General features: G+C 52.1%; 1 protein-coding gene and 1 long non-coding RNA gene across 3 annotated transcripts; one reads left to right on the forward strand and one right to left on the reverse strand.

The window, feature by feature from the left end:
* Positions 1–9,385: 9,385 nt before the first annotated feature.
* Positions 9,386–20,519, reverse strand: LOC123597304 (group IIE secretory phospholipase A2). 2 transcript variants are annotated; one of them, XM_045475902.1, is made up of 6 exons: positions 20,442–20,519; positions 15,922–16,133; positions 12,948–13,031; positions 12,035–12,173; positions 11,762–11,868; positions 9,386–9,877 (listed from the first exon to the last, which is right to left on the reverse strand). In XM_045475902.1, the coding sequence occupies exons 3-6, from the start codon at positions 12,985–12,987 to the stop codon at positions 9,735–9,737; spliced, it is 429 nt and encodes a 142-aa protein (XP_045331858.1). In that variant the 5' UTR covers positions 12,988–13,031; positions 15,922–16,133; positions 20,442–20,519; the 3' UTR covers positions 9,386–9,734. The 2 variants fall into 2 exon arrangements, with proteins under 2 accessions (XP_045331858.1, XP_045331857.1); XM_045475901.1 differs by lacking the exons at positions 15,922–16,133; positions 20,442–20,519 and having other exon boundaries at positions 12,948–13,499.
* Positions 14,615–20,659, forward strand: LOC123597305. Its single transcript, XR_006712070.1, has 2 exons — positions 14,615–14,854; positions 20,098–20,659. It is a non-coding gene; the product is annotated as an uncharacterized LOC123597305 (long non-coding RNA).
* Positions 20,660–27,608: the final 6,949 nt, after the last annotated feature.

Consider the following 27,608-nt stretch of genomic DNA (forward strand, 5'->3'; position numbering starts at 1 on the left):
GAGTTCTGAGTGTGAAGTCCAAACAAGTGAAGGGTCTCTGTCGCCTTGCCATTTCCAAGAGCGTGAGATCCAGTGCTGAAGGATCTATTGTTCTCTTGGTTTTTTCTTTTTTTTTTTAAATGTTTATTTATTTTTGAGACAGAGAGAGACAGAGTGCAAGTGGGGGAGGGGCAGAGAGAGAGGGAGACACAGAATCTGAAACAGGCTCCAGGCTCTGAGCGGTCAGCACAGAGCCCGACGCGGGGCTCGAACCCACGGACGGTGAGATCATGACCTGAGCCGAAGTCGGACGCTCAACCGACTGAGCCACCCAGGCACCCCTTCTCTTGGTTTTTGAATCCGGACCCCGTCCCGACTGTGGCTGATCTTTTCTGAGTGAATGCTCTTTCTTGTCTGTCTTGTACGGCAAGAGTGCAGGAGACCAGATCCTCTCTGCAAGAATTGAAATCATGTACCAGAAACTCAGCAGAATTAGGAGTCCGAAATAGCTTAAGGGATACCCCTTGTCAGAAGCAGTAGAATTGCTTTATATACCTGGTTAATGAAGGTGGCCTTGGGCCCTACTGGGTTTTAGAAGTTTTACTAGAAGCTGCGAAAAAGTTACTAAGGAATATTGGGCACCCTTATATACACGTTACCAACTTCTGATAATAGGCTTCGGCATTTCTGGGGTAAAATAACAGTGGTTTTAAAAACCAATCATATGGCTTTGGTAATTTTCTTTTATTACCATTTCATAGTTTTCCAGTTCAAATTGGTCTGTGTTTAGTCAGTTAATTATTAGGAACGGGGTACGTGCATCCGGCTTTAGTGAACTCTTCTAGCTAGGGGTTTGAACTTAAGACTTTCTGCCTCGGTCTCACTGAAGTGTGAGGTAATGGAATCCATACACTTAGTTGCTTTGTAGGCATTTGAAAACTACGTTATCGGCAGCCTGAATGGAGGTGCAGACGTGGGTTTAGTTCTGGGAAGATACCGTCGGTGGCTGTGCCCTAGTATGTTACTCACGTGCACCCCATGTTAGGAGGCGCGTCTTTCCGAGTCTCTGTGTTACCATCTTGGCTCTTAGAGGTTTACATCACAGCGGGTTGTCTCGGTAGCTTATAGGGAGGTCGGGAGAAAGGGGACGGGGCAGTGGTCTGTAGCTGCTTACTAGTCTTATAAGCTGTATATAAAGGTTTTATGGATTTTAAAACGATTTTTTTTAAAGGTCAAGATAAGAAATAAAATTTTAGTGGCAACAGCTTTGTACTGGAGAGGTAGGTGTATTAAAACAACATAGAACCATGTGTTCTAGATAACATAGTTGCCATCAGGAGATATTCGAGAGAGAGAGCTCCTGTGTATATTTAACCTTTCAGTAGTGTGAACATACGCTTTCAGGAGCAGAGCCTGGTCGAGGGATTGTGGCAGAAAGATCGTGGATGTCAGCTGAGGCTGTTGCCTGTAGTTTCTTTCATAAGCTCTGAAAACCCTCCCAAACCCATTTTGATCCCGAGGGCTTATGAAATGGGGTCTCCGTGTGGGGCAGCTCAGGTGGGCGCCACGGGAACCTTCGAATAGGCCAACTGTAGCGCTCTGCCTTGCCCCACCCCCCGGGGTTTACCATGTGAAATGGCACGGTCCTGGGGCGGGGAGGGCCGTGCCGAGAGGGGGAGCGCCGCTCACACGTTAGGTGGGTAGGTATCAGATGGACTTCGGCATTGAACTGTGCTCGTAGTGAGTCCCTGTCGTCCATGTGCAATTTCTCTCATTCTGAGAAACTCTAGACTCTGCCTGGGTTTTACTGGGTCAACATAGAATGCTGTCTGTTTACCTCTGTGAAATGTTCGACTCGAATATGCAGTCGGTGACGGGAGACTTGGATTTTTGTGAGTTGACTAACAGTCTTCCCGAACGAAAGGGCCTTTGTGGGAGGGATGAAGGTGGTTTCTTGGTTTCCGTGTGTCCCCTCTGTGGCCCACTCTGACTCTCATTTTGGACAGACACGTAGCTCTTCACCTTCACCTTTTTACCTCAAGGCTCTGTCTGTAGCAAACCTTTAGATTCAGAGCCTGACGCGCTTTTCTGTTTTGCCGTCTTCGTTATTCACCAAGTCGCCCATCTCAGCTTTCAGAACAGGTGTTGCTAAAACTCTGGGGCCTTCCGACAGTTGTTCTGAGGTGATTTAATGATGGCACTTTTTACGCGGTGTGTTTTCCCGACTCCAGAGCAAATTGTATTTTTCCGCCGACACTGAAGCGAGGATCTTCTAGGTTGTGTATTTATGGCACGTCTTCTGCCGTCACATACCAGAGGGGGACACGGACCACCCGTGTGAAGGGGAGATGGTGATCCCTGGTCACAAAGTGTTGCACCGCGTGGGGCGCTCCCTGCGGGCCGCCGGGCCCTGCTCCGGCCCCAGCTAGCACTCCCTGTAACCTCAGGTTCTTAGCCACCTCTTGTAAGCTCGCTTTCTGGTCTCTCTAGCCTGGTTAGGGGTACTTCGTAGCTTGGACAAATCTTTAGCATGCTTGCAGAGTTCCTTCGCGAGGGGCTGCTGTCTGTGAAGAACGTCCCCGCCAAAGCATGAACTTCCCTCGCGGTGGCTCTGTTTTCAGCAGGGCCTCCCCGGGATGCAGAAGTACCGCTCCCTGTGGTTGTCGGGGGAGGTGACGGTCCCTGGGCAGAACCGCTGTGATCCGCTCGCGCGCGTGTTGGCAGCTGGTGGGTCACCGTGACCGGCTGTCCGTGACCATCACCGAAGCTCAGTCAGAAACCTCAGCCTGTGGTTGGATCCCCGGGCGGGTCCCGCGGCCAAACCCTGAGGAATGCCCGTGTGGGGCTGCTCGCGTCTTCCCACTCTCGTTCATTTCCCCTGGCGGGAGGCGCCCTCGGCCTCCCCGGCCACCCTTCCAGCAGCCTCCATCGGCACCGAGCTCAGCGAGAAGAAGGAGGTTGCCTCGAGGTAGACTTCAGACCTGCGCGAGCCTCTGGGCGCGAACCCCCTGGTGAGGGAGGGCGGGTGTGTCTGGAGAGCACGGGGCCTTGGCAGGCTCAGGAACCTTCTCTTTTTTCTAGTTGCACCATACTTGTTGTAGCTTCAGTCTGGAGATACTTAAGACCTCCATGGGGTCATGATCCATAGACTTAGCAAGTCTTGCCTTATCTATGGAGCTCGACGGGGAGATGTGTGACCACTGTCCAGTGTCCATAGTTCCATTTCCTCGCGGTTGTCTCTTTCCACAGACTGTCTTCATCTGAACCATTGTATTTTATTTTTTTACCGAAGTACTGTACTTGGCTATTTGCAGTGTTTTCAAAACCAAATGTTTCCTTTTTTTTTGTGTTTTTAATCTTCAATACTTGGTGCAATAGAAGCTGCAAAGATGTGCCACTTTATCTACGACGTGGGGTTTTGTACGCCAATAAATTCTAGTTTAAAGACAAAGCTTCGTGTTGTTTTTGCCAATCTGACCACCGTTCGCGTGTGTGAGCCTGAGGGGGACGGGCAGGAAGCGGCCTTTCGGAGACCTTTGCCTGGAAGACAGGAGGGGACAGTCGTTGGGGGATCTCACTGAGCTCGAGAGAGCTGACTAGCTCTGGTGCACGTGAGCACCGGCACACGCGGGCAGAGCCGCCCGTCAGTACTGGACCCTGAAGCCTTCTGCCGAATCCTAAGAACATCTCTGGTAATTTGGAGTTGCCTAAATATGGAGCAGCTGTCTGTTGGCTTCCACCTGGGCTCTCTCCAGAACTCTGAGGGTTGGTTTGGCCCCATTTAAGGAGAAGGCACAGCCCTCCCCCTCCAGACACGCACGGACAGCTGTGACCGGAGCACAGACACCTGCCAGAGGTCCTCCGAAGGGGGACGGAGAAGGGAGAAGGGCAGCCGCAGGAAACCAGTGGGTGGGGACTCCGCGTGTGCAGCCCACACGAGGGCTCCGGCCAGTCTCGAGGTCAAAGTTGGTACGGTCGCACCCCGCCTTCCGGTGTCCTTGGGCTTGTGGCCTTGAGACTCTTGCTCTCTCTTGTTCTGATTTTGTACTCGTCAAGCAGCCTTTGGATCGGCTGCACTGATACCTTGATATACCACTAGGTATCTATCCAGTACTACCCTGGAGGGCAGAAAACGTTCTGGCTACTGACAAGGACATTTCCCCTTGGTCACTGTCCCTATGTGATTTCCACCTCAGTCCACGACTGAGAGCTCCGGATGCACCAACACTATCCAGGTCCCGGGCCCGTGAGGCCTGGGCTCTGGACCTTGTTAGCCCAGTTTGAGAATTTTGCCGAAAGACCCTACCAGAACCAGAGTGGTGTCCCAATTTAGGATCTCCCTCAGCTGGAGAACTTCCATGGCCTCAATTCCATCCCTGCAGTGATTCATGGGGGCCAGGGAGCCACCTGCTAGGTCGGGTGGTGGTCAGGGGCTTCCTGGCAGGGCCTGTCTGTGAGATGGCTGAGCCCATAAGGACAGAGAAGAGTTCAGAGTTCTCAGGCCAGGTGGGGAATAACTGAAGTTCGTTATTTGTATTTTCCTCTAGGCCACGGCACTGTTTACTCGGGGTGAGTGACAGTTTATGATGCCAGAGACTGAAATTCCATAAGGGGGAAAGTGGCTGTTCCCGTGTCCCTTTCTGCTAACTTCATGGTTGCCTAGGAGAAAGCTGGGTTGAAAACCCAAGTTTAAAATTTGTCGTTTGCCAGACACACTACAAGCCCTTGCCCCCAGCATGTGGAAAGCGTACGGGTGCCTTAAGATACAATAAAACTTTGTCATAGGATGTTCTGCACCCCTGTGGCTTTTATCTGGGCTGCTGGACAGAGTGGGCACTCAGATCATAGCGATGCAGCGGTTTAGAACTTGTTTGGTTGTAAAGGATCAGGATTTAGAACTTGCTTGGTTGTAAAGGATCAGGATTTAGAACTTGCTTGGTTGTAAAGGATCAAGATTTAGAACTTGTTTGGTTGTAAAGGGTTGAGATTGATCCTGCTACTTCATAGGTTCTGGTTTGGCAGAGGGAAACTTCCCCACCTTGGAGAAACTTGTCTGAACCTCCCTATGGTAGAGGGACTTAGATACCTCAAGATACCCTGTTTTGATTTAATTTATTCACCCATCTAGGCATCCAAGAATCCATCCAACTTGTACTGAACTTGTATGGCCTATGGGTTCTTATTTCTGGGCGTAGCATGAGACATGGACCCTGTCCTCAAACAGTTTCCAGTCCTGGAGTGAAAGAAGACACGATCTCTCTCTCTGTCTGTCTCTGTCTCTCTCTGTCTCTCTCTCTCTCTCTCACACACACACACACACACACACACACACACACACACACACACACGACGTAAAAGGAGGTACTGCTAACAGGTACTGATCGTGTGGACTCAGAGGGAAATCAAGGAAGGCTTGGTTGAGGAAGTGACTTTTGCATTGGGCTGAAAGGGAAGATAGGAAAACCCCAGAGTGGGGGACAGAGTTTATTAGGATAATACAATTAGTTTGGGGAAAGACGGGGAATTTCTTCAAACGTCTGTCTGACGGCTTTTGCTACCAATTCTACGATGAGGCGTACTTTTGCCCAGCGTGACCATCTTACGCCGTCAGGAGTTGACCTCTGTGCTGTGTTTTGACTTTGGAACTCACCACGGTAGCAGCCCTTGAGGCAAAGTGCTGTGCACAGTCTCTCCAGCCAGTTTTGCCTCATTTCCTCTATGGGACATCAGCTCAGGGCAGTGAAGGTTAATGACTTTCAAACACGTGTCCACTTAAGATAAATGAGCACTCACAGCAGCGATCCCGGGGGCGATTCAAATAAATGAGCATAGAATTTATCATATGTATGATGCCACTTCCCTGAAATAATTCCAGTTATCATGCGTCTGTGGCTTGAACGGAACACATGTTTATTTAGCATGTACTGTGTGACGGATGCAGGAGGGGAGGCAAATATACATACAGTGACCTGGCGTAGATGGGGCTTCCAATGATGCTTCAGGCACCCTGAATAGGTTGTCTCATTTATTTTTATTTTATTTTATTTTATTTAAAAAAATTTTTTTTAATGTTTATTTTTGAGAGACAGAGACATGGCACGAGTGGGGGAGGGGCAGAGAGAGAGAGAGGGAGATACAGAATCGGAAGCAGGTTCCAGGCTCTGAGCTGTCTGCACAGAGCCCGACGCGGGGCTCGAACTCACGAGCTGTGAGATATGACCTGAGCCGAAGTTGGACGCTCAGCCGACTGAGCCACCCAGGCGCCCCGAGGTTGTCTCACTGAAACCTTCAAACCGCCCTGTGAAACTGGTGGTTCTGTCCCCATTTTACACACAAGGGAATAAGTAACTGGCCCAAGATCACAGAGTAGTAGCAGAGACAGGACTTGAATCTTCGGCCATCTGCCTCTACCTCATAGGAACCCCAAGCAGGGACCCAAATAGCTGGGGTAAGCGGCACCAGAAAAGGTATAAAAACATTGCCTGGCAGCTCAGAGGAGGGTGAAATCTCCAGCTGGAAAAGCGTCATGGAAAAGGTGGCCTTTGAGATGCACCTAACGCGTGTGGATTTTCACATGCGAACAGGGAAGCTTCTAGGTCGAAGGGAGCTATTGTGCAGAGGGGTGAAGGCTGGAAGGCAGCGGGGCGGGGGGGCAGGTTCTGCGAACGATGGAGAGGATTAAGAAATAAGATATGGCTGGATCGATGAGGCTGGAAAAGCAGATGATACCGAGCTTGAACGCCAGGGTTTGGGTGGACGATAGGAGCTATTTGATGGTTCGGGGACAGAGGAGGGACATGATGGAAATTAAACTGGGGGAAGATGAAGAGCTAAGATGTCCAGTCTTAGCTCTGTGAAAGCGGTCACTAGTGTAGAATAACTTGTGTCTGCCTGCCGGTTGGCCCCATGTGATTTGTCAAGGGACCAGCCGTGTACCCAGGCTTACCGAAGGAAGGAATGGACGTTAAGGCAGCGTTCGGTTCTCCAGCCGTGACACTGCGAAGAGCCCCAAAGAGGCAGGTGAATGTCCGTGAAATCATAATCGGACTCTTAGGTTAACTCGGGAATTCCAATGTGATTTGATTTCTAATCACTTACTCAGCCAGTTACTTAATCAAACATTTCGTGAAGAGCTCTTGTTAGGGGTTAAGTGGGAACAAAGCAAGTCAGTCCAAAGCATGTCATCAGCATTGGAGAGGTAATCCAAGAAACATTCAGGTAACACAGTCCCTCCTCTAGCCTTGACAGAACCCTATGCCTCATTCGTTCGTTCGTTCGTTTGTTCAATGAATTAATAATCATAAAGCACTTAGAACGGTGCCTCGTAAATGCCAAGTACTAAATAAAGTGTTAGCTGTTATTGCTATGGCCATCATTCATTCATTCGTTCATTCATTCATAGAACATGAGTGCTTATTATGTGCTAGGCGTTATTTCGCGTACTTTCACAAATGCCAACTTATCGAACCCTTACCACAACCCGCCCGCCAGGGAAGTGTCATTGTTCGTTTGGCCACATGTCAGCGCTCTTTTAGATTTCAATGTGCACACAAATCACCCGGGGGTCTTGTTAACCTATCGATTCTGCCTTAGGAGGTCTGTGGTCAGGGCCAAGATTCTGTATTTCGAACAAGGTCCCTGCTCCCTGAATTTCGAACGAGGTGCTGCTGCTGTCCCGGGCCTCCCTGAGCAGCAGGTCTGGAACAGACGCACTGTTGCTAACTGGCTGAGCAGAGAGGTGTTGACCAAGAACCTGTGATCTCCAGTCTAGGGTTTTTCAGTCCTTTCCCTGAGTCTGCAGCTGGAAATGAAGTGTGTGTACGGAAACATATGTGGAATTTAGACCCATTGATTCGTTCACCAAACATTTACTGATCAGCGGGAACACAGGCTACACCAGGTCCAGTCCTTGAGTTCCACTTTCCGGATGGCCACACAGCTGTCCAGTCAGCAGGTGCCTGTCTCGTTGCTGCCTCACATCCGTCACGCCCAGAACATGACCTCCCTCCATCTCTCCAAGCCCGTTCCCTCTTCCTGTGTTGCTCATTTATGTGGCAACGTCGGTCACTGTAAGATGTCTGTAAGGGCTTTGTGGTTATTTCTCAGCATATTTATTATTGACAATGCCAAGGAACCGCTTTCACTAGCCCAGAAGCAGTAGCCCCCACTGATGGAGAGAAATCCAAGTTTAAGCTGAATTTAGGGTTCCTCCTCGCAGCCTAACCCAAATGGACACCAGAGGGCGCCTCAGGACCACTTTCCCCCACAAATGCGCCCTGGCTCTTTCCCCAAATCCCATTCATTTCTGCTTTAAGACCTGGTGTTCCCCGGAGTCTTTACCAAGGATTGGCGTCATTCACGGCGGCAAAGTGCACACACCCCGACCCCCACTTTGTTTTTACTAACACAGGACTTCTTCACCTTTCCAAGTTTATGATGATCATCCCTTTGATTTCTTCCTGCTCTTTCCTGCCCTCAAAGTGTTGAAAGTTGCATATAAGTCATGAAAAGGATAGGAGTGAACACCTATTACATATCTGCTGTGAGCTGCCCCCTGCCATGTAATACCTTTTCACATGCTTGCCCGTTGAATGGGCACATCCCAATCCTGGCAGATTTTATCAGCATATTGTAGCTAGTGGAGATATTCTGTCCGATATTTAGGAGAATTTGGTGAAGTACATTGCTTCCGGGGTAGGCTGCATCCAACGTGGGGGGAATCCTTTGGGGCATTACATTCCTCGTGGGTCCAGAGTCAGCCCCATGGTGGCTGGAGGCTGAAGTCTTTCCTCTTCCCCTCCCTGTATCAGGAGGCTGACCCGGCCTAGGCACCCTCCCAGCGGACCTTCCCTGGCCACTCTAGGCTGTCCAAGATGACAACCAGAGGGCCGGGTTGACATGGCCACAGCAGAGTGTCACTGGCTGCTACCACCTTGTAAAGACACAGAGACACGCAGGCTGGGCGTGAGGCCACCCCCTCAGGTGGGACTTCCCCTCTCTGACCCCTGGCTGCCTCTCTGTCAAAGGAAGGGTCTGGATAAAACGATTCCAGAGCTCCTTTTCACACTTAGCCGTTCTGCTAATGGGAGGGATTTGAAGCCTGATGACACAGCGGGACAATATTTTTAGGTTGGTATTTTTCGTGCTTCTCGCATTGTGCCATATGGCCAAATATATTCCTTCTGGAGATTGCCGTTATTGTGTTGGATAAGATTGTAGGATGTTAGAAAAAGAGAATCACAAAAACTTACTATAAGGGGAAATTAAAAGGACAGAATATTAGAATTGCACGCAGGGGCCACCCATGTCCGACCTGTTCCTGCTGTGTCCCAGCGCTTAGCACGATACTCAAAAGAAAGGCTCAAAAAAAAAAAAAAAAAAAAAAAAGGGAATGAATGAAAGAAACTGTAAACTAATTAAATTCTATAATGATAGAATCTGAGAATCAGGGAATATTAGGATTACGGGACATTATTCACTTATTCAGAAGCGGAAACCGAGATCTCAGGGCTGGGTTATAGAATCTTCGGGGGGCTAAAGGGTCCCTTGGCTCCTGGGCACGGTGGCTGCTCCTAGCAGGGGGGAAGATGTGGCCCAGGAGGCCAGCCACGGTCCAGACCACGGTCTGGGAGCTCTCAGGGATGGGTTTGCAGGTAAGGAATTTTCTGGCGGGAGGGCTGGTGGTGTCATTGCTGCCCAGGCCCCGGGGCTATAGCAGCTGGAGGCGGGGCGCAGGCAGGAGGTGGGGCCAGGCCCTAGCAGGGCGGCGTGGGGCCGCTGCACAGCTTGTTGGGGTAGCGGACGTAGCTGCGGTTGTAGGTGTCCAGGTTGCGGCGGAAGCAGAGGGCAGCCCTCCGGTCACACTCGCAGGTCTGACGCTGGCAGGTGGTTCTGCCGGCTGGCGGGACAAGGCGAGTCAGGGACCATGTGGCTCAGGCCTCCCGCTCTCCGGGGTCCACGTTCTCTGTCCCACTCTGCCGGAAGCCCATTGCCACCCGGGGCCGTTTCAGGAATGGGTGAGAGTCAGGGCAGGGCGCGCGGGGGTGGGGGCGTGGGGGCCCAGGACGCTGGGGCAGGTGGGATGTCTGTGATGTCCGTTCTTCCTCTCCCAGGCCCACACATCACCCTTGGCCCTCCGGCTGGTGGGGAGACCATCAGGTTCACTACCACATCCGCTCCAGTCTGGGGGGATTTCTAGGCAGCCCCTTCGCCGCGTGAGGCATGGCTGGTGGCCGAGTGAGGCCATCAAGCTGACAGGGGAGCCATGAAATGACAACGACTCAGTCCCGAGTGGCCTGTGTGCCCCAGAGCAGCCTGGGCCCAGAATGGAGCCTGTTGGGACCGAAGCTCGGGGCCCGCTTGGGCCCTGGGCCCGTCTCTGTCTGAGTGGACACAGCCCGCTTTTCTGGCATTTATCTTAGGGTGTGTCCCCACACCCAGCCTGGGATCGGAGCTGGCACTGGGGAGCCCCAGAGCCTCCTGTTCTCTCCACTGCCTCTGTCTGCCCTCAGTGGCTCTGGCTCCTCTCAGAAACGTCCAGCGTTCCTTGTTTTCCCCGCAAAGGTCAGCCTCCGCTTCCCACCAGGGTCCTGCCCACACCTGCTGTTCCAGCAAAACTCAGCATGGGAGGGGGCTTAATAGTCTCTCATCAGTCCTTTTGGGTGGTTCTTGCTAGGAGCTGGACTAAGCTGGGGCAGTGAGTGTGATTAGCACCATTTTATAGATGAAGAAACAGAGGCTTTGAGAGGTTACACCCTTTGCCTGAAGTCACACGGTGGGTAGAAGGTGAAGCCCTGAGCCTCCGTCCCTATTTTCCTGACATCTCTCCTCAACCATCCTCTCAGTGCTATCCCCGACAGGTGGCTGTTTCCACCTCGCATAAACTGCCGGGGACGGGGAGCTCACTACCTGTCAGAGCTGTCTAGCTGAGTAGATAGATGGCTGTAGGAACAAGGAACTGAGCTAAATCTGCCTCCGGTTGTTCTGGTCCTGGAGCTGCCCCTGCCCCAGGATAGACCTTAGCGATCTGAGCTGGCTTCTTTGACCCTCCTGGGTCTTTCCGCTGTGCCCCTCCCTCAGCTCCCCCTCCTTCCAGGCTGTTCCTGGTTTTGCATCAGCGACAAGGTTTGGGGCTCTGATGTGGGCTCCCTCCACTGGGCTGGGCTGCATGGAGCCCTTCACACGGTTGCTTGGGTCAGGTCACTTCCAGCGGGGCAGTGCTGGGGACCAGAGGAAAACTAATTGGCCCACGTGGGCCTTGGATGTGGCCAAGCTGAGCCAATGACAGCCCCACGGCTGGGGCGGAGGGGGGAGTCAGCCTTTGGAGAGGGGGGGTTTGCTGTCCCACATCGCAGCTCCAGATCTCTCTGTCTGGGACCGTGCCCTCGAGTCTCTGTCCTGGGGACCTTGCCTTGGACCTTGCTGCCCAGGCTTTGGAGCGGCCCTGTGAGGGCAGCTTCCCTGACCCGGCTCAGCTCCGCCCCCTTTGTTCCTCTTCCCTGAGGCTGGAGTTGGGAGGCCCCTGGCCCGGTAGGAGCGCCTGGGGCCAGGGCAGGACTCCAGGGGTCAGGGGATCTTTCCTGCGGGTGCCAGGTGAGCATCTGGGTGGAGGGAGGGACAGTCCTGTCTGCAGTCCCGTGATAGTGGAAGACCCACCTCTCCCACATCTCTACCCCAGGGCCTGGCCCCGATGAGGAGTCAGCGACCACCATCAGGAAGGGCTTCCTGTCTGAAGCCGTCACCCCTACCCGGCGTCTGGGGCGCTCCGGGGCCCTTCACTTACCGCAGAAGATGTTGTGCCTGCTGGCAGAGAAGAGATACCTTTCCAGTTTGGGTTCACAGCCCAGCTTCTCCACACGCCCATAGCAGCAGTCATGGGCATGGCAGCACCTGTAAGGGTCACGGTCAACCTGGGGAGGGGGGCCCGTGAGTCAGGGTGGGCTGGATCAGGGGCTGCTGGGGCGCCCAGGGCTCAAAGGGGTCTCAAAGGAGAGGTCGGCCTCCACTTGCTAGGTGTCCCCTCCTGGGGAAGCCCCTCCAGGGGCCGTCTGCTCACCAGTCTGTTGGGTCCACAGGCCAGTGGGAGCCACCAACGCCACAGTAGCAGCCGTAATCATTGTACTGCAGTGCCGGCTTCCCCGTCACCCTCTCAATCATTACCCCAAACTGGACCAGGTTCCCGCCAGCCAGGGCCACTGTGGGCAGGGAGGGCAGAGGGCAGATCTGTCAGGGCCCCACCCGGGGCAGCCAGCCTCCCCCAAGCCCCCTCAGATCGGAGTGCAGACACCTCCCCGGCTGTCCAGTTAACCCTCCCTTGCCAAGCACCTTGCTCCCAACAACAACAGTGCTAATCAGTAACCGTGTTCCGGGCCATGCACCCCACCTTGATCCCCAGTGCTCACCCTGCCCCCCATGGCAACACGCCCAGGGCCCGTCCCGCTCTCCTCCCTCATCTCCAGAGCACCACCCACTCATCCTGCTTGTCCCCACCCCCGCTGCCCCCTCAAATGTCTCCCAGTAGGCCCTGAACGTCTCCCCAGGGGTCAGCGCCATGCCCTCAGAGCACTCCGTCCCCACCAAGTCCCATCAGATGCTACTGGATAGGCTTCATGACCACCTGTGCTTCCCCCGAAAAACCTCCAGATCCTGCTGATACAGCAGCGGTGGGGGCGGGGGGGGGGGGAGGGGCAGCCCACCCAGGCAGGTTGGAGCCCAGAACGGAAGCTAATGGGGCAGGGGGTGGAGTGCAGGTGGCAGGAGACTCGTGTGTGCTATCTGGGGTTCCCACCAGCCCCTTTCCTGTGCCCTCCTGGGCCACCCAGCCTGCATCCCCCTCCAGCTCCCCCCCTAGCTTGTGCTGGCTCGGGCAGAGCTGGCCTGGCCATGACCCACCACACCCTCCGGGACCTCCGGGGAGCTCTGTTCCCAGCTGGGGAGGAGGGAGGGGGAAGGCCACATAGGTCACTTACCCAGGAGGCAAAGGAAGGTCAGAAGAGGGGGAGGCTTCATCCTTGGGGGGGGAGGGGAGGTGAGCAGGGGGCAGAGGAGCAGGGCTGCAGGAGAAGGAAGTGAGCGGGGTGCCTCTGATCTCAGGGCACCTCCCCAATTAGTTAAATACTGGGTCCTGTCCACTCCCCATCATTAACCCCTGAATACTCAGTGATGCAACCGTACTTCTAGGTCTTTGGCCAAGTCCCCAGGGGAGGGGCCGGCCTGGGGCCTGTGGGCTTTGCTTCCAGGCGGTTTTAGGGGAGCAATCTGTAGCTCTCTCTTTCCACCGCCTTTCCCTTCACCTACCCCTTTCCAAAACTCACGGTGCTAGCTCCCACCGCCTGGGCTGTCAGCCAGGGGTTGCGCCGAGGGCTTTTCATTCTTGGCACTTTCCCTCATCCCCATTTTACTGATGCAGCAACTGAGGCCCAGAGAAACTGAGAAACTTGAGTCCGCATGGCCAAGTCTGTCTGTCTCCATGCCGCTAGCTACTCGGGCGTGCCCTCTGCTCCCTGTCCTCCACCCCCGGCCACCATGTTACCCAGAGGGACAGTGCCAAGGACAGCTGGACCCCTGGGAAGGCAAGACCCTGGGGACCTGCAGGGCCATTTGTCCAAGATCGGATAGGCCGGAGGCCGGGAGCTCAGCCAGCTGAGCTTTGGGATTTTTCTTCATTGTTTTTTCCCCAGGCAGGCTCCAGCTTGTTTGACGAGCAGTGAAAACGCTCCTAGAAGTGACTTCTGTCTCCCTAGATCCCCAGGCAGTGGGGCTGTAGAAGTAGGCCCTGTCTGCGTCAGCTGGAAAACCACATTCCAGCATGGACTGGAAACTTCTGTCCTTTTGATGTTATCTTAGGGGCTGAGTTGGGGAGATGGTAGCCCCTGGCACAGCTTGTGCCCCCACCGTGAGCTGCTGTCCCCACGGTCAGGTCAGAAGGTGGAGGCCAGGCTTCGGGGCTTGGCTAGAGGTCAGGGGGATGGATGGAAGAGGGGGCCCCGTCCTGTTGTGGTTAGCAATGTCGAAGTCCCAGCGGTCGTGGGCTCACGAGTGGCCTCGTTTGCTGGCTGCTGCCCACCCCCCTGAGTCCATGCAGGCAGACCTGGAAGCAAGGTGGCCCTGTCCTGGCCGGTGACTTCCTCCTGCCCTGCCCTCCCCGTTCCTGGTCTGCAGCTGGGATAACTTGACCGGCCATGTCCATTTGCACAGGACCTGGGAGCTGCTTGATCTGCGGCCTGGTGGTCCTGACTGTGCCACTTATTCCACGGCCTTAGGCAGACCCTTTCCCTTGTGTGTCACCTCAGTTTTCCTATCTGTATTATGGGGATGGAAGGCATCCCACCCTTGCCTCTTTCCTGGGAGGATAGGAAGCACAGATGCGAGCAGGCAGCTAGCCTCCCCCCCCCCCCCCCCCCCCCGAGTATTTACTGTGCTCTTTAGGCGAGATCTCAAGCAGTCTTCAAATAGCCCCGTGACGCCTGTGCTCCGATCATCCCCATTTTACGGAGGAGCAAACTGAGGCATACGTCTAAGTACACGGGGAGCCAGAATTTGGTCCAGACAGTTCCAAGGGCTTACCTAGTGCCTCTGGGGGAGGGAGGGGCACAGGGTCTCTAGCACGCACAATGCCTGTGGCGGGGGGCACAATGTTTTAATTTCTTTAGAATCAGAATGACAGGAATCCAGCCTGGATTCTCTCTGTCTTCCTACCAATGTGGTCATAACATTTGCTTTGCTTTGCTTTTTTTTCTTCTATTTTAATGGAAGAAAGGGCCCACGAAAGCATAAGTCATGATGTGACCTGAGCTCGACACCAGGCAGTAAGGCCTCCCCCCTCAGGGGCTGATCTGGTGCGGAGGCCGGAGGCCGGGTCTCACTCCGCAGCCAGGTGAGATGCCCCCACACACGTTCCCTGACACCCAGGGAGGGGGAGGGTACCACCCTGGGAGGGGAAGAGACGGCTGGGTGGCGGGATCTCTGCCAGTGAATCCAGATTAAAAGTTTTTAACACAAGTGTAAAGCCGGGTAAACACTGACGTAGTTGGGCTGCAGGCCTGCCCGCGCCCCTCCCATTTCCTGCTCCAGACTCCTCCTTGGAACTCATCCTCCTGGACAAGACGGGGTGGTGGGGGTGGGCGGCCAGGGAGGTGAATGCACCTGGCCAGGGTCACCCAGCAGCTGTGAATCATGGTCTCCAGAGAGGGGGCTCCCCTTTGCTCACCATTGCCTTTTGATTTTAACAAGGGCACCTCCTGACAGCCCCTGGCTCCTGGCCTGGGTCATGAGAACCCAAACGGTGAGTCACTGAGGAGCCACGTCTAAACAGCTGAAAATGAGCTTTGATTCCTGGGAGGTTTGGCCCCCAGCCCTTCCTGCAGCAGCATAAGGGTGTTCCCCGGGAAGGGCTGGGTTTCTGAGGCAATTCCTTTGGTGAGCCATTTTGACTCCCAGCCTGGTCCGGATGGGGCCCCTACCGGCCCCTGCCCCGTGTGTACCTGGGGCAGCAAACCAAGGACGGTGGGGCCAGAGCCAGGCAAGGAAATCCCGGCAGGCTTCTAGGCAGAGGTGTCCTCATCTGAGGTTTGGGGGGAGGGGGCTGCGGAGGACTCGGACATGGAGGAGAGTTTCAGGCATTTGGGAAATACGGGTGGTTTTCACACAGTGACGCAATGTGGTTGAGAGTGCCGGGGTCCCAGCATCAGCGAGATTAGAACCTGAGTGCTTGCCCTGCCTCTCAGGGCCTGTGTGACCTTGGCCAGCCCCATCACCTCCCTGAGATTAGCTTTGTCATTCATAATATGCGGATCATTAGAACCACCTTTGGGAGATCGGGACCAGACAGAAAGGAAACGAAGGGTGTCAGGTTCTCTGCAGGATGCCATGCCCATGGGAGGCACCCACAGGTGCCGGGCCCCTCCTTCCCTTCCTCCTTCCCTGGCCAAAGGGGCGACTTACCCCTCCTGGGGCGTATCAGTGCGGCCAGGCCAGGGCCCCAGCCCTCGTGCAGGACGCTGGCCCCCGCTCGGCAGATTTTACCTTCCTCGATGAAGGGTGGTCAGCTGGGGCTGAGGAGAAGGAACAGAGGCCAGTCTCGAAGCAGCGTCTTCTTTCTCCTGGTGTGAACGTGTTCCTAGTAGCTTAGAAGCTGTCACCATCATTGTCATCACCTTAACAATAAAAATGGCAAAACCACTACCATTTGCTAAGCTCCCGATGTGTGGCAGGCACCATGCTGGGGGCCCTTCGTCTGCTCGGTCTTGTCACTTCTGTTGCGTCCCTCAGAGCCCGAAGAAGCCCGCAGACCTCTCCCAGCAAAGCGGGGGTAACCTCATTCGTGAAAGGATTCGTTGCCTGTTCAGTCAATAACCTATGCTGAGGACTTCCTCTGGGCTGGGGATTACGCTGACGAGTGAAAATACACTGTGATTCCTGCCCTCATGGAGCTGACAGTCCAGTGGGGAGACAGACCTTAGTAATTACATACGGAAGGGAAACTTGCAAATAGGGATAAGTGGTTTGACAGGATGTTCCATGGGGCCATGCGAGCATTTATGATGGTGTCTGATCCGGGCAGGGGACCAGCGAAGACTTTTCTGTGGAAGAAGAGACTTAGCAGGGATCTCAAGAAGTTAGCTGGATGAAGAGGAGAGCAGAGAGAGTTTAGGTAGAGAGACAGCCTGTGCAAGGGCCCTGTGGTCTGAGGAACATGGATCCAGGAGGGGCTGAAAGGGGGCTGAGGTAGCTGTGCTGTGGCGGGCGGGCCTCCACGGGCATGATTCGCTGGGAAGCTGACCTCGGGAACTTGACCTCCTGTTCACCTCACGGTATGCTTTTTCCTTGAGCATGCTGGGCAGGTGGTCTAGAGCTTACAGAATGCTGGAGAGGGCCCCAGAGTCCCCCATGAGGAGGAGAGATCGGTGGTATTTTCATCCCAATGGGGGAGAAGCTGGGGGCACCTGAAGCCCGGGGAGACTCGTCCCTCCACTGGAAACAGGCTTTGTACAGCTGTGGTCACACAGTTGGGTTCTTCCATTTGTGATGGAGAGTAAAGAACAAGACTCCTTGGCGTGGGCCTGTTGTCATCTTTTATAAGGCCGCCAACGCCAACGTCCTTGTAAAATGGCACGGCCGCGCCTTGTTGGTCTTTGTCCAGGGAACAATGGAACACCAGTGAAGGGTTTTACACCGGGAGGCATCCCTGCTCATATCTGAGTTTGGGCCAGATGGTGCTGGCTGCCGAGGGAACCAACAGGAGGGGCAACAGCAAGGAAGAGAAAAGCCCACTTAGCAGGTGCCGCCGGCTCGGGGATCAGGCGACAGGAGGGGCTGGGCTGGGACACACTGGGTAGGGGTGGCGTCTGAGGGATGTGAGTGTTTCGGGTCACCGCCGTGTTCGCTGAGCGTTCATGGATGCGGGGGTCGTGGGGAGGGACAGGAAACAACAGACACTTGTCCCGTGGAACTCTGCCCCAGGCTGACCCTAGGAGGCAGAGGGACCGGACGACTCTGGGGCTTAGGGACACCCTCATAGGTGTGGGCGGATGCCTTGTGCAGCACAAGAGCCCGTGCGTTTTGCTGGGACTTGTGTCGGGGGCCATGTCAGCCCCCTGGCCACTGTGTGGGACCCCTTTGCTCCCGAGTGCCGCAGGGTCCTGGCTGATGGGATGCCCTAGGCTTTGCATCCAACTTCGTGGTGAGGCTGCCTGGCTTTACCACTGGCTAACTGGATACTCTCGGGCAAATGGCCACACTTCCCACGGTCTCAGTTTCTTCACCTGTACAATGGGGATAATAATAGCACCCATTTGTGATATGGTTGGGAGTTAGTCAAACAGTACCTGCAAAGCACGGTGGTTAGGGCTATAGTCAGCATTAGGAGCACTCGTCCTAGTTAACGTAGATTTGTGGGCCTCCTCTACAAAACCCCCTCCTGCTTGGAACCCCCTCCCCATCCCTTCTTTCCTGGAAGCCTCAAGGACCTGTTCTGGTTGGTGGCGGTCAGGCTCACCCCTGATGCTTGAACGCTTGTGGGTCTGGGGCAAGAGTACGTGTGAGGGTCCCTACACCGTGTGTCTAAATATTTTAAGTTTTCAGTCAAGTCACTAAAGTGAGAAATAAAGTATGTTCTATCCTTCTATCTAAATATACTTTCCCGGGGCGCCTGGGTGGCTCAGTCGGTCGAGTGTCTGACTTCGGCTCAGGTCATGATCTCATGGTTCGTGAGTTCGAGCCTCCTTTCCTAACAACAGATTAAAGAACATATGGAGAGCCACAGTTTTTGTATGACTGGAAGTCAGAAATTAAGTCCCAGTCGCTGGAGTTTAATTATTATTGCATGTGTCCGAATGACTCATAAAATAATAGACATACATACTTCATAAATGATTGCATCTTTGTTCCATAAAATTTGTTTTTCTTGCTTTCATTTCAGCAACATCGCCATTACCTTCTAATCAAATTTTTACATGATTTTTGCTCTTCTGACCATAATGACCTAAAAGATTTAAAAAAAAAAAAAAATTTTTTTTTTCAACATTTATTTATTTTTGGGACAGAGAGAGACAGAGCATGAACGGGGGAGGGGCAGAGAGAGAGGGAGACACAGAATCGGAAGCAGGCTCCAGGCTCTGAGCCATCAGCCCAGAGCCCGACGCGGGGCTCGAACTCACGGACCGCGAGATCGTGACCTGGCTGAAGTCGGACGCTTAACCGACTGCGCCACCCAGGCGCCCCCCTAAAAGATTTTTTTAAATGTACTTGTATTCAAAGTGTACAAGATCTGTGTTTTATTAAACAAGTGAATCTAAAGAGAAAAATTGAAATTATTTTGTTATGTTCTCAAAAAGATTTCTCTCCTGGGGCACCTGGGTGACTCAGTCGGTTAAGTGTCTGACCCTTGATTTTGGCTCAGGTCACAATCTCACAGTTCCCAAGTTTGAGCCCTGCTTGGGATTCTCTCTCTCTCTCTCTCTCTCAAAGTAAATACATAAACATACTTTTAAAAAGGGTTTTCTTCTAAAATACTCTACACTCTATTAAAATTCATAGGCAAAATATAAATTATTGCTAATGAATATATAAAATTTAAAAGAATTTGAATGAAGTTCACTCTTGGGAAGTATTTTCGTTGAAATTTAATTACAACTCGCCAAGTATTTGTTTATTTATGTATTTATCTGCATGTTTATTTATTTATGTGTTTATTTATTTATTTTGAGGGGGGGAGGGGCAGAGACAGAGGGAGAGGGAGAATCCCAAGCAGGCTCCGCCCCATCATCGATCTCACGGACCTTGAGATCATGACCTGAGCCGCAATCAAGAGTCGGACGCTTCACTGACTGGACCACTCAGGCCCCCACGGCCAATTTTTTTTTTTTTTTTTTTTTAGATTAAACTGTTCGCTATTCCAGTGTTCGGTGTCATGTAGCTGCCAGTGAAAGCGTTGCTATCATGACCCAATGTTATGTGTCCACCCGCATTATATACATTTCCGCGTGATATGCATTGTGTGATACGGCCCCGTGTTCCTTAGTCGCCCTGGGAAACTGTGGCCCACAAGCGGCTCCACACTGTGGGTTGGAAATGACCAGGCACAAGGAGATGGGCGAAGTGACATTTGCTGAGCAAGACCTGGAGTGTCTCCGAGAGGAAGGGTCTGGCAAGCTGACCCCTTCCTCCAACGACCAGGCGACCATGTGGCTGCAGTGGGGCACACAGCCTTCTGATAGTTTGACCCAGGTGCTTTTTGTTGCCAGGACAGGGGGCACGAGAGGCCGGGAAGCCGTTCACGGGGCTGAAAGGTGTTAGTTATGAGAACAGAGGAGAGAATTATAACCAAGGAGCCGAGAGGCCAGAAACAGGGCTGACCCAGTGCTCGGTGCCTGGCAAGGGACAAAGGCACTCAGGCGCCTTCCAACAAATTTGGGGTGTGTGTGTGTGTGTGTGTGTGTGCGCGTGTGTGCCTGCGTGCGTGTCTGTGTGACACGCAGGTCCTCTCAAGCACCGGACCCAGGGTGGGGCCTTTTGCCTGCATCCCGGGCTGGCGCTGGTGGTAATGAGGCCATATGTGTTCTAGTCTTTACATTTCACCTCACCACAACCCTGTGAAGTATTATTGTTTCTGTTTTACAGATGATGAAACTTAGGCTCAGCGCCCTGCCAAGGAAGCGACCAGCCAAGGCCACTTGAGGACCCAATTCACAGGAAGCCCGCAAGACCGGAAGTCCCATGCTGTTGCTCCATGCTGCCGCCCAGTGGTGAGTTTGGGAACAGACCCTGATGTGTTTGGTCTGTCAGATGCCCTGGAGTCCGGGGTCCTGAAGACTGGTGTTTAGTTCCATGGATGCCCTGAAGCTGACCTCGGCGGCCTCCTCTGACCATTTGTGCTCTGGTTTTCCAGAACCTGCTGCTGTGCCCTCCCTGGAGGCACCCAGGTACCCAGAACCCAATCCTTAGGGTTTCTTTTGGCTCCTGACCTGGATTTCTGGAAACTGAGAATTTCCTCCCCTGGGATCCATCATCTGACATCATCACTGCCCCCACGCTCAGGGAGGCTCCTCCTCAGAACCTAAGAGGCCCGAGACAAAGACCGGAGGAAAGAATTCCAAACAAGGAGGTGAGAGGTCAGGCTTCGGTTCTGCCACTAACCCAGAGCACCAAATCCAAACCAACCCAATAAAATGGTGGGGCTGAACCATTGTGTGTGTGTGTGTGTGTGTGTGTGTGTGTGTGTGTGTGTGTGAACCATTGTGTGTGCCTGGAGAAAATCCAGAAGAAGCCCTGCTGGGCGTGGGACAGTTCCGGAGATCTTTTCTCTAAGCCCTAGAGTCTTAATCCAAGAATGTGAATCGTGCTGTCCTGAGTCATTGGGAGATAACGTAGGTGATATCAGGAAGTCCACAGAACAATGGATTCCCTTACAGAGAAATGCCAGCCCCAGGAACACAGCCCAGCAAGATAAAAATGCCAGAACAAAGGGAACATCTCAAAAACAAAGCAAAGCACCTTGGACGCTCACAGCAAGTCTTTCAACACAAACAAAGGAGCTGCCAGAAGTCAGTAGAGAAACTTCCAGAGCAGCAGTGAACACCCCAGTGTTGCCTGGAGATCCCCAGTAGGTGCAAATTAATGGGTACCAAGTCCTCACAAAGAGGGAAAAGAATCCAAACACATTTGTGAAACGCGGGGTCCCTAACGTGTGTCCACCGCCAAGATGAAAAGGCTCCACGGCTGACCCCAGGGGACAGAGAAGCAAAAAGGCCAGGGGCTCCAGCAGCAGTGTGGTGGAAAGCGCCAGGATGCCACGGGAGGGCCACGGAGGGGACAATTCACGCTGCCTGCCTGGCCTTCAGGGAGAGCTGCAGGGAGGGGCTGTCGCCTGAGCTGGGCTCGGAAGGGTGAACTGGGGTTCAGCTGATGATGGCCGTTGACTACAGCCCCGAGGAGGGTGATGCGGTGGCTACAGAGGCCCAGGGGCTCAGAAGTCCTGCTGACATCTTTGCTTTTCTCGGTTCAGAACACTTTCTCCCCTCCTTTAATGCCGTCATCCCAATTCTCTCCTCTCCTTATCTGTGGTCCTGGCGGAACTGCCAATCACAATGAGGCCCCACCCCCCAAAGGCAGGTACTTGACCCAAGCCAACCAATCAGGCGGGGGCTCTCCCTCTTCAGGGGAACCCTGCGCTAGTTTCAGGCCAATGGACAGAGCCTTTCTGTCCTTAGTGTTCTAAGACCCTTGCTAGAGACTCCTTCTTTGCCTTCCGTCTTCCTCCCAAGGCCAGCTAGATCAGACTTTCCTTTTCCTTTTTTTTTTTTTTTTTAAAGTTCATTGATTTTGAGAGAGACAGAGAGAGCGCTTGCAGGGGAGGGGCAGAGAGAAGGGGGGGAGACACAGAATCTCAAGCAGGTTCCACACTGTCTGCTTGGAGCCTGATGCGGGACTGGAACTCCCCTGTGAGATGGTGACCTGAGCTGAAACCGAGATCCCAAGCCTTAACCGACTGAGCCACCCAGGCACCCCAAAGCTTTTCCTTTTATTTCATGAGACACCCAACTTCCTTTCACCAAATTCTTCTTTGTCTTTGGTCGGTCAGAAGTTTCTGCAGCTTGCAAGCAAAGATATTTCGTTGATAAAGGAAGAAGGTGGGAGGCGAGAGGCCCCGAGGGGAGAGGTGGAGTGGTGATTTGGCACACTAGCTGCCCAGGACACCCACAGTCGCTAAACAGGCACCTGCTCACCAAGGGCAAAGCTTGGAAGACGGGCGGTTCCTACCCTCTGGCAATTTAAAGTGGACGAGGACTGGGGAGGCCTCAGGATCGGATGGTTGTTTTGACAAAATAAGTTACTTACAGACCGAGATATTTATCCTAGCTGGCACCACTCATACATTATATGTCAGGTGTCTTCATTTCCCCTGTTCTCCCCGAAAAGAGTGTGTGTTCCTCGAGGGCAAGCACTTTTTCCCGAGCACACCTCTATCCCCTGTCCTAGAACAGTGCCCGGCACACAGTAGGTACCTAAGTATTTGATGGGTAAAGGGTGTGAGTAAACATCAGGCTTAAGCTTGGGATTTCCAGAATAATATGCAGAAGGGTCATCCCAGAAAAAATCCAAGGGGGGTGGGCGCCTGGGTGGCTCAGTCGGTTAAGTGTCCGATTTGGGCTCAGTTCATAATCTAGCGGTTCATGAGTTCAAGCCCTGTATTGGGCCCTGTGCTGACAGCTCAGAGCCTGGAACCTGCTTTGGATTCTGTGTCTCCCTCTCTCTCTACCCCTCCCCTGTCTGTGCTCTCTCTCTCTCTCAAAAATAAATAGACATTAAAACGTTTTTGTAAAAGAAAGAACTGAAGGGGTTTGCTAATTCATATTAGCCAATGGGGAGAAATTGTGAGCATCGATGTTGGGGCTCCTCCATCAAGAATGAAATGTTGGGTCAGGCTGGGCATATTACTACGGGTGCCCTGGTCCATGATGCTGAGTCTCATGTCGCCTGGGTTGGCACATTCAAATGTTGGTGTAAGCCATGCAACATGGAAAGCCAGATTCATTGTCTTCATGTGGGGGGGGGGGGTGAGGGGGAGACAAGAATTCCTGATTGGTACCTATCCCATGCACCCTGGCTCTACCCACTCTCTCGTGTATCACCCCCCTGAACCCTCCGGGGTCCAGATTCCTCTTCTGTTCCTCTCACTTTAAGAACCCAATTGGGGAGGGGAGCATCATAATCCTAAGAAAGCTTATCCTGGGCTTTTCTTTCTTGGCCAGTGATGCTATGGAGGGGCTGCAGCTGAAATGATTTCTGAGGGGTTGAGGGATGCCCAGGGTGGCACAGCCAAGAGGCAGCAGGCAGACCCCGGGCCGGAATGAGTGGGGTCATCGTGACAGGTAGTGGGTGTGGAGGTGATGAGATCTCAGAGCATGGGCCGATCCACACGGGAGTCATCAGAGTTGAAATGGGCCGGTGACCCAAGGAGGTCTTGTTTGATTTGTGTAATTGTCACACCTGAATGACCGGAATGAGGTCCTCTAGGGCCCCGGAGCCTGCTGGAAGGAGAGTGAGACTGGCATTCAGTTTCCATCAGACATAGCTGTCATTCATTCTGGGACTTTCTTTCATTCTCTTTGTGAGTGGGATGCATTGGTTCTTGGACTTTATGTCCTCGCCTCAGCTCACCTTCTTATTTTGATGGAATGCTTCCCCCGATAATTTCTGGGAAAAGGAAGCAAGCTTCTAAGTCTTTCCATGTCCCAACAGGTCTTGGCTGCCTCATACTTCCTCTGAATGTAGAACCCCAGCCCAGGTGCTGGCAGACTCGGGACCATGGACCAAACCCAGCTCTGTGCCTGGTTCGTGTTCTTTTGTAGATAATCTGTTTATTTCCCTCTCTTTCACGGAAGCTTTTAGGATCCCGTCTTTGTCTTTAGTGTTCTAAAAGTTTACAGCGATGGTGCTGGGCATAAGTGTTTTCCCCACAGGAGTTGCCTGCATTAGGTGGGGTCATTCAACCTGAGGACTGGTCTTCGTTTCTTTGAGAATTTCTGTTGCTCTGTTTTCTCTTCTTGGATTTCCTAAAAGTGGACTGTCGAACTGCCTGGATTGATTCTCTGAGTCTCTTATCTTTTCTGTTATATTTTCTCTTTTACAGTCTTTTTGTTCTACTTTCTGAGAACTATCTTGCCTTTATCTTCCAACCCTTTCTTGGCTTAAGGAATTGCGGCAATCATATATTTTCTTAAAATTTCTTTAATTTTTTTTTTCAACGTTTATTTATTTTTGGGACAGAGAGAGACAGAGTATGAACGGGGGAGGGGCAGAGAGAGAGGGAGACACAGAATCGGAAACAGGCTCCAGGCTCTGAGCCATCAGCCCAGAGCCTGACGCGGGGCTCGAACTCACGGACCGCGAGATCGTGACCTGGCTGAAGTCGGACGCTTAACCGACTGCGCCACCCAGGCGCCCCTCTTAAAATTTCTAAGATAAGAGCTCTTTCTGGTTATGTAATTACTATTTTAACATAACTTCCTGGTGCCTTATGAATGCATTGTTTTCTTGAATCTCTTTGAGAGTAACAACAAGAGACTAAAAAAAAAAAAAATCATTTTCTGTTCCCTGAATTTTCTCTATTTCTCCCCGGTCATTTTCCCTACTTTGTTTGATTATGCTAGCCTCCATCATTTTGCAATGTTTTTTTTTTCTTCTTCCACATTTCTGTTGATTCTTGATTGTTCATATTTGCAAACAAGACAATAAACATCTCCACTCATGGAAGCAGGCTTATCATCCAGTGGTTTCTGCTTTCATTTAAAAAAAATTTTTTTTAAGTTTGTTTAATTTTAAGAGAGAGAGGGAGGGGCGGGGAGGAGCAGAGAGAAAGGGAGACACACAGAATCTGAAGCAGGGTCCAGGCTCCGAGCTCTCAGCACAGAGCCTGATGCAGGGCTCGAACTCACGAACCATGAGATCATGACCTGAGCTGAATTCAGACCGTCAACAAACTGAGCCACCCAGGCGTCCTGGCTTCTGCTTTCAGATAAAAGGGAGCCAGCCTTTATGCCACCATGTGAGGCTCTTCTATCTTGGACACTAAAGTCCACACTAGTTGTCCTAATTATTCCCAGTTTGTTGAAATAGAGAAAAGTCCTCTGGTTTTTTTTGCTAGGAGTATAGTGGTGGTGGTATGGCAGGGCATGAGGAGATTGGGTTACAGGCACTAGACATTCTAAGTATGTGTGTGTGTGTGTGTGTGTGTGTGTGTGTGTGTGTGCGCACGCACGCACTGCAGTGGGAACACTTTGTGTTAATACCTTTTCTCCATCTTGTTGGTAATAACCATTGTTTACCTTGAAAAACCATCACTCCACTCCATTCCATGTGATCCTGTAGGGCTGTCTGTCATGGTGTCCTGCACTTTCCACAAGGGTGGACTTGTGACCCAAGGTGTCCAAACACATGTCTCATTTCTCCTGGCCACAGGAATATTTCCAGGTGTAGGCACCCAAACTGTACCCCTCGGAAGGTTTCATTAGGTTTTGTTTATGAGTCTTTTTCTCTGAGGTCTTGTGCTATAAAAACCAGGCAAATCTGGAGCTGCCAGTGACCATCTTTCTTAACTACATGGAATAAGCTGCCTGTAGAAGGAAGCTAATGTGCTTAAGGAAGCAGAAAGAAATTGAGAGAGAGAGAGAGAGAGAGAGAGACTGACTTTGGGATCCAACATTGTTTGACTTCTACTCTAAACCTTCAAATCATGTGATCCAATAAATTCTCTTTGTGACTTGGGTTGACCTGGGTTCTGTCATTTGAAACTGATAAGGATCCGGGCCGATCTGGGAGTTTTCCATGGGTGGCAGAAATCTAGTCTGTTCGTGCTCAGGAGACCCCTGGGTGGTGTATGGAGGTATGGCTGAACGCCAGGCGCTGTGGTTGGAGACCTCAACGAAGATCGGTGGGCCCAACCTTGTAGAGAGGACAGCCCCAGGCTTTCCAATAGGCTGAGTGACCACCAGGAAGTACAGCCATAGTTCACCAAGTGGTCAGCCAAATTGATTTGGTTTGGACAGTTAATATAACTTGACACTTTTTATACTTGATTGTCATGGAAGAAATCATACTGATGACCCCCCCCCCTTTAATCTTATGATCATCATCCTGGTCACCTCCATCATCATCCCCTCCCCACATGCCCATATGGGAGATACCAACAGCCATGTTGAGGCCCACCCTTGTCTCATTTTTGCTCACCAAGGACTAAAACAGCGCTGAGTCTTTTCCTACCCAGAGTCACCTTGTTATACTTTGATGTTAGGCAGAGAACATTTTCAGATCTAGATCTGAAATAATTTGTTAATCACATCCTTAGCTGCGGAGGTAATGGAGCAAAGGTGATCTAAGAACAGATGAAAGCAGACAAGCTAAGTGACTTCAAACGTTAACAAAAGGCCAGCAGTGAGTGATACAAGGAGAAATCAATCAGCAGATTAGACAACACGGCCCACGACCTGCGAGACAGAAATAATTTCAGACTTCCAATATGTGGGAGAGGCTCCGACCAGGGTGGGCTCGCCTAGAAAACTAAGTTCTATGTCACACTTGGAAGGAGTTGAAGAATCACTTAATTCGCTAGTAAAATGGGCCAACAGGGCATAGTAAACACAGTCGTGACCATTCACAAGTAAACATTTCTTGAGCATCCTTACATGCGAGCTTTTGCCTGGGTGCAAAAACGAATCAAATACGTAGCCGGTCCTCCAAGCTTGTTGTCCGGAAGAGGAGATGGGCAGGTGCAGAAATGACTTCAACTCTCAGTAGAAAGTGGTAAGTAGCACAGGAGACAGAGAGATATTATTCTGTAGTATTGTGTTAAAATGCTAAAAAAGAGGAATAAGACGGTCTCCTGGGTTGGGTTAACAAGAGAGAGTTAACCCACTGCAAGTTAAGTCCACTGCAAGAGCGACCTCACATGGGAAAGGGAAAGAAGACATTACTTAATGCTTCAAAACCTCAAATCTGATGCCGGCTGGGAATTTAAGAAACGGACAAGGAGTAAAACTAGGGGAGGAAAATGCAAGCGACACGTTTGTGACAAGCTGCTGTTCGTTTGCATACAGCTGGAGCTTCCGGTGAGGGTCTTAGCAGCCAAGGGCAGGGTCATGGGAGGGACTTAGGAGGAGCATGGGCCATGCAGGTTTTGGTGTGTAGGCTACTTCAATTGGACTCTGGACTAGAAGAGGCCGGCCCTAGCACCTAGCACCTAACACCATGCATGGGATAGCAGGGGTCTTTAGCAGATGCCCCAGGGCTGTGGGAGCTTCAGGCAGCGGGACCAGCCAGAGTCCTGGATCCTTTGGGGGACGGGGGAGAGGCTTCCCTAGGCAAATCCTGCAGATGCTGGAAGCAGAAGGACAATTTGCTGAGTTTCCTTTCCTTCTGCCAGCTCTGCAGGCTGGGACTTAAGCTTCAGCTAAATTCGAGTGTATGTGGTTTTTTTTTTTTTTTTTTTTTAATTAAAAAAATTTTTAATGTTAATTAATTAATTTATTTTTAAGAAGTGTTTATTTACTTATTTTTGAGAGAGAGAGAGAGAGAGAGAGAGAGCGAGTGAGCACAAGCTGGGGAGGGGCAGAGAGAGAGGGAGACACAGAATC

The sequence above is a fragment of the Leopardus geoffroyi genome, chromosome C1 (assembly GCF_018350155.1).
Source record: "Leopardus geoffroyi isolate Oge1 chromosome C1, O.geoffroyi_Oge1_pat1.0, whole genome shotgun sequence".
In the NCBI taxonomy this organism is placed as follows: Eukaryota; Metazoa; Chordata; class Mammalia; order Carnivora; family Felidae; genus Leopardus; species Leopardus geoffroyi.

Excerpts from the sequence above, each read along its gene's own strand:
- LOC123597304 (XM_045475902.1), bottom strand. The coding sequence starts at position 12,987 with ATGAAGCCTCCCCCTCTTCTGACCTTCCTTTGCCTCCTGG. Across the intron at positions 12,174-12,947 it reads GACCTTCCTTTGCCTCCTGG|TGGCCCTGGCTGGCGGGAAC; the intron begins GTAAGTGACCTA and ends CCCTGCCCACAG. Across the intron at positions 9,878-11,761 it reads CAGGCACAACATCTTCTGCG|CCGGCAGAACCACCTGCCAG; the intron begins GTAAGTGAAGGG and ends TTGTCCCGCCAG.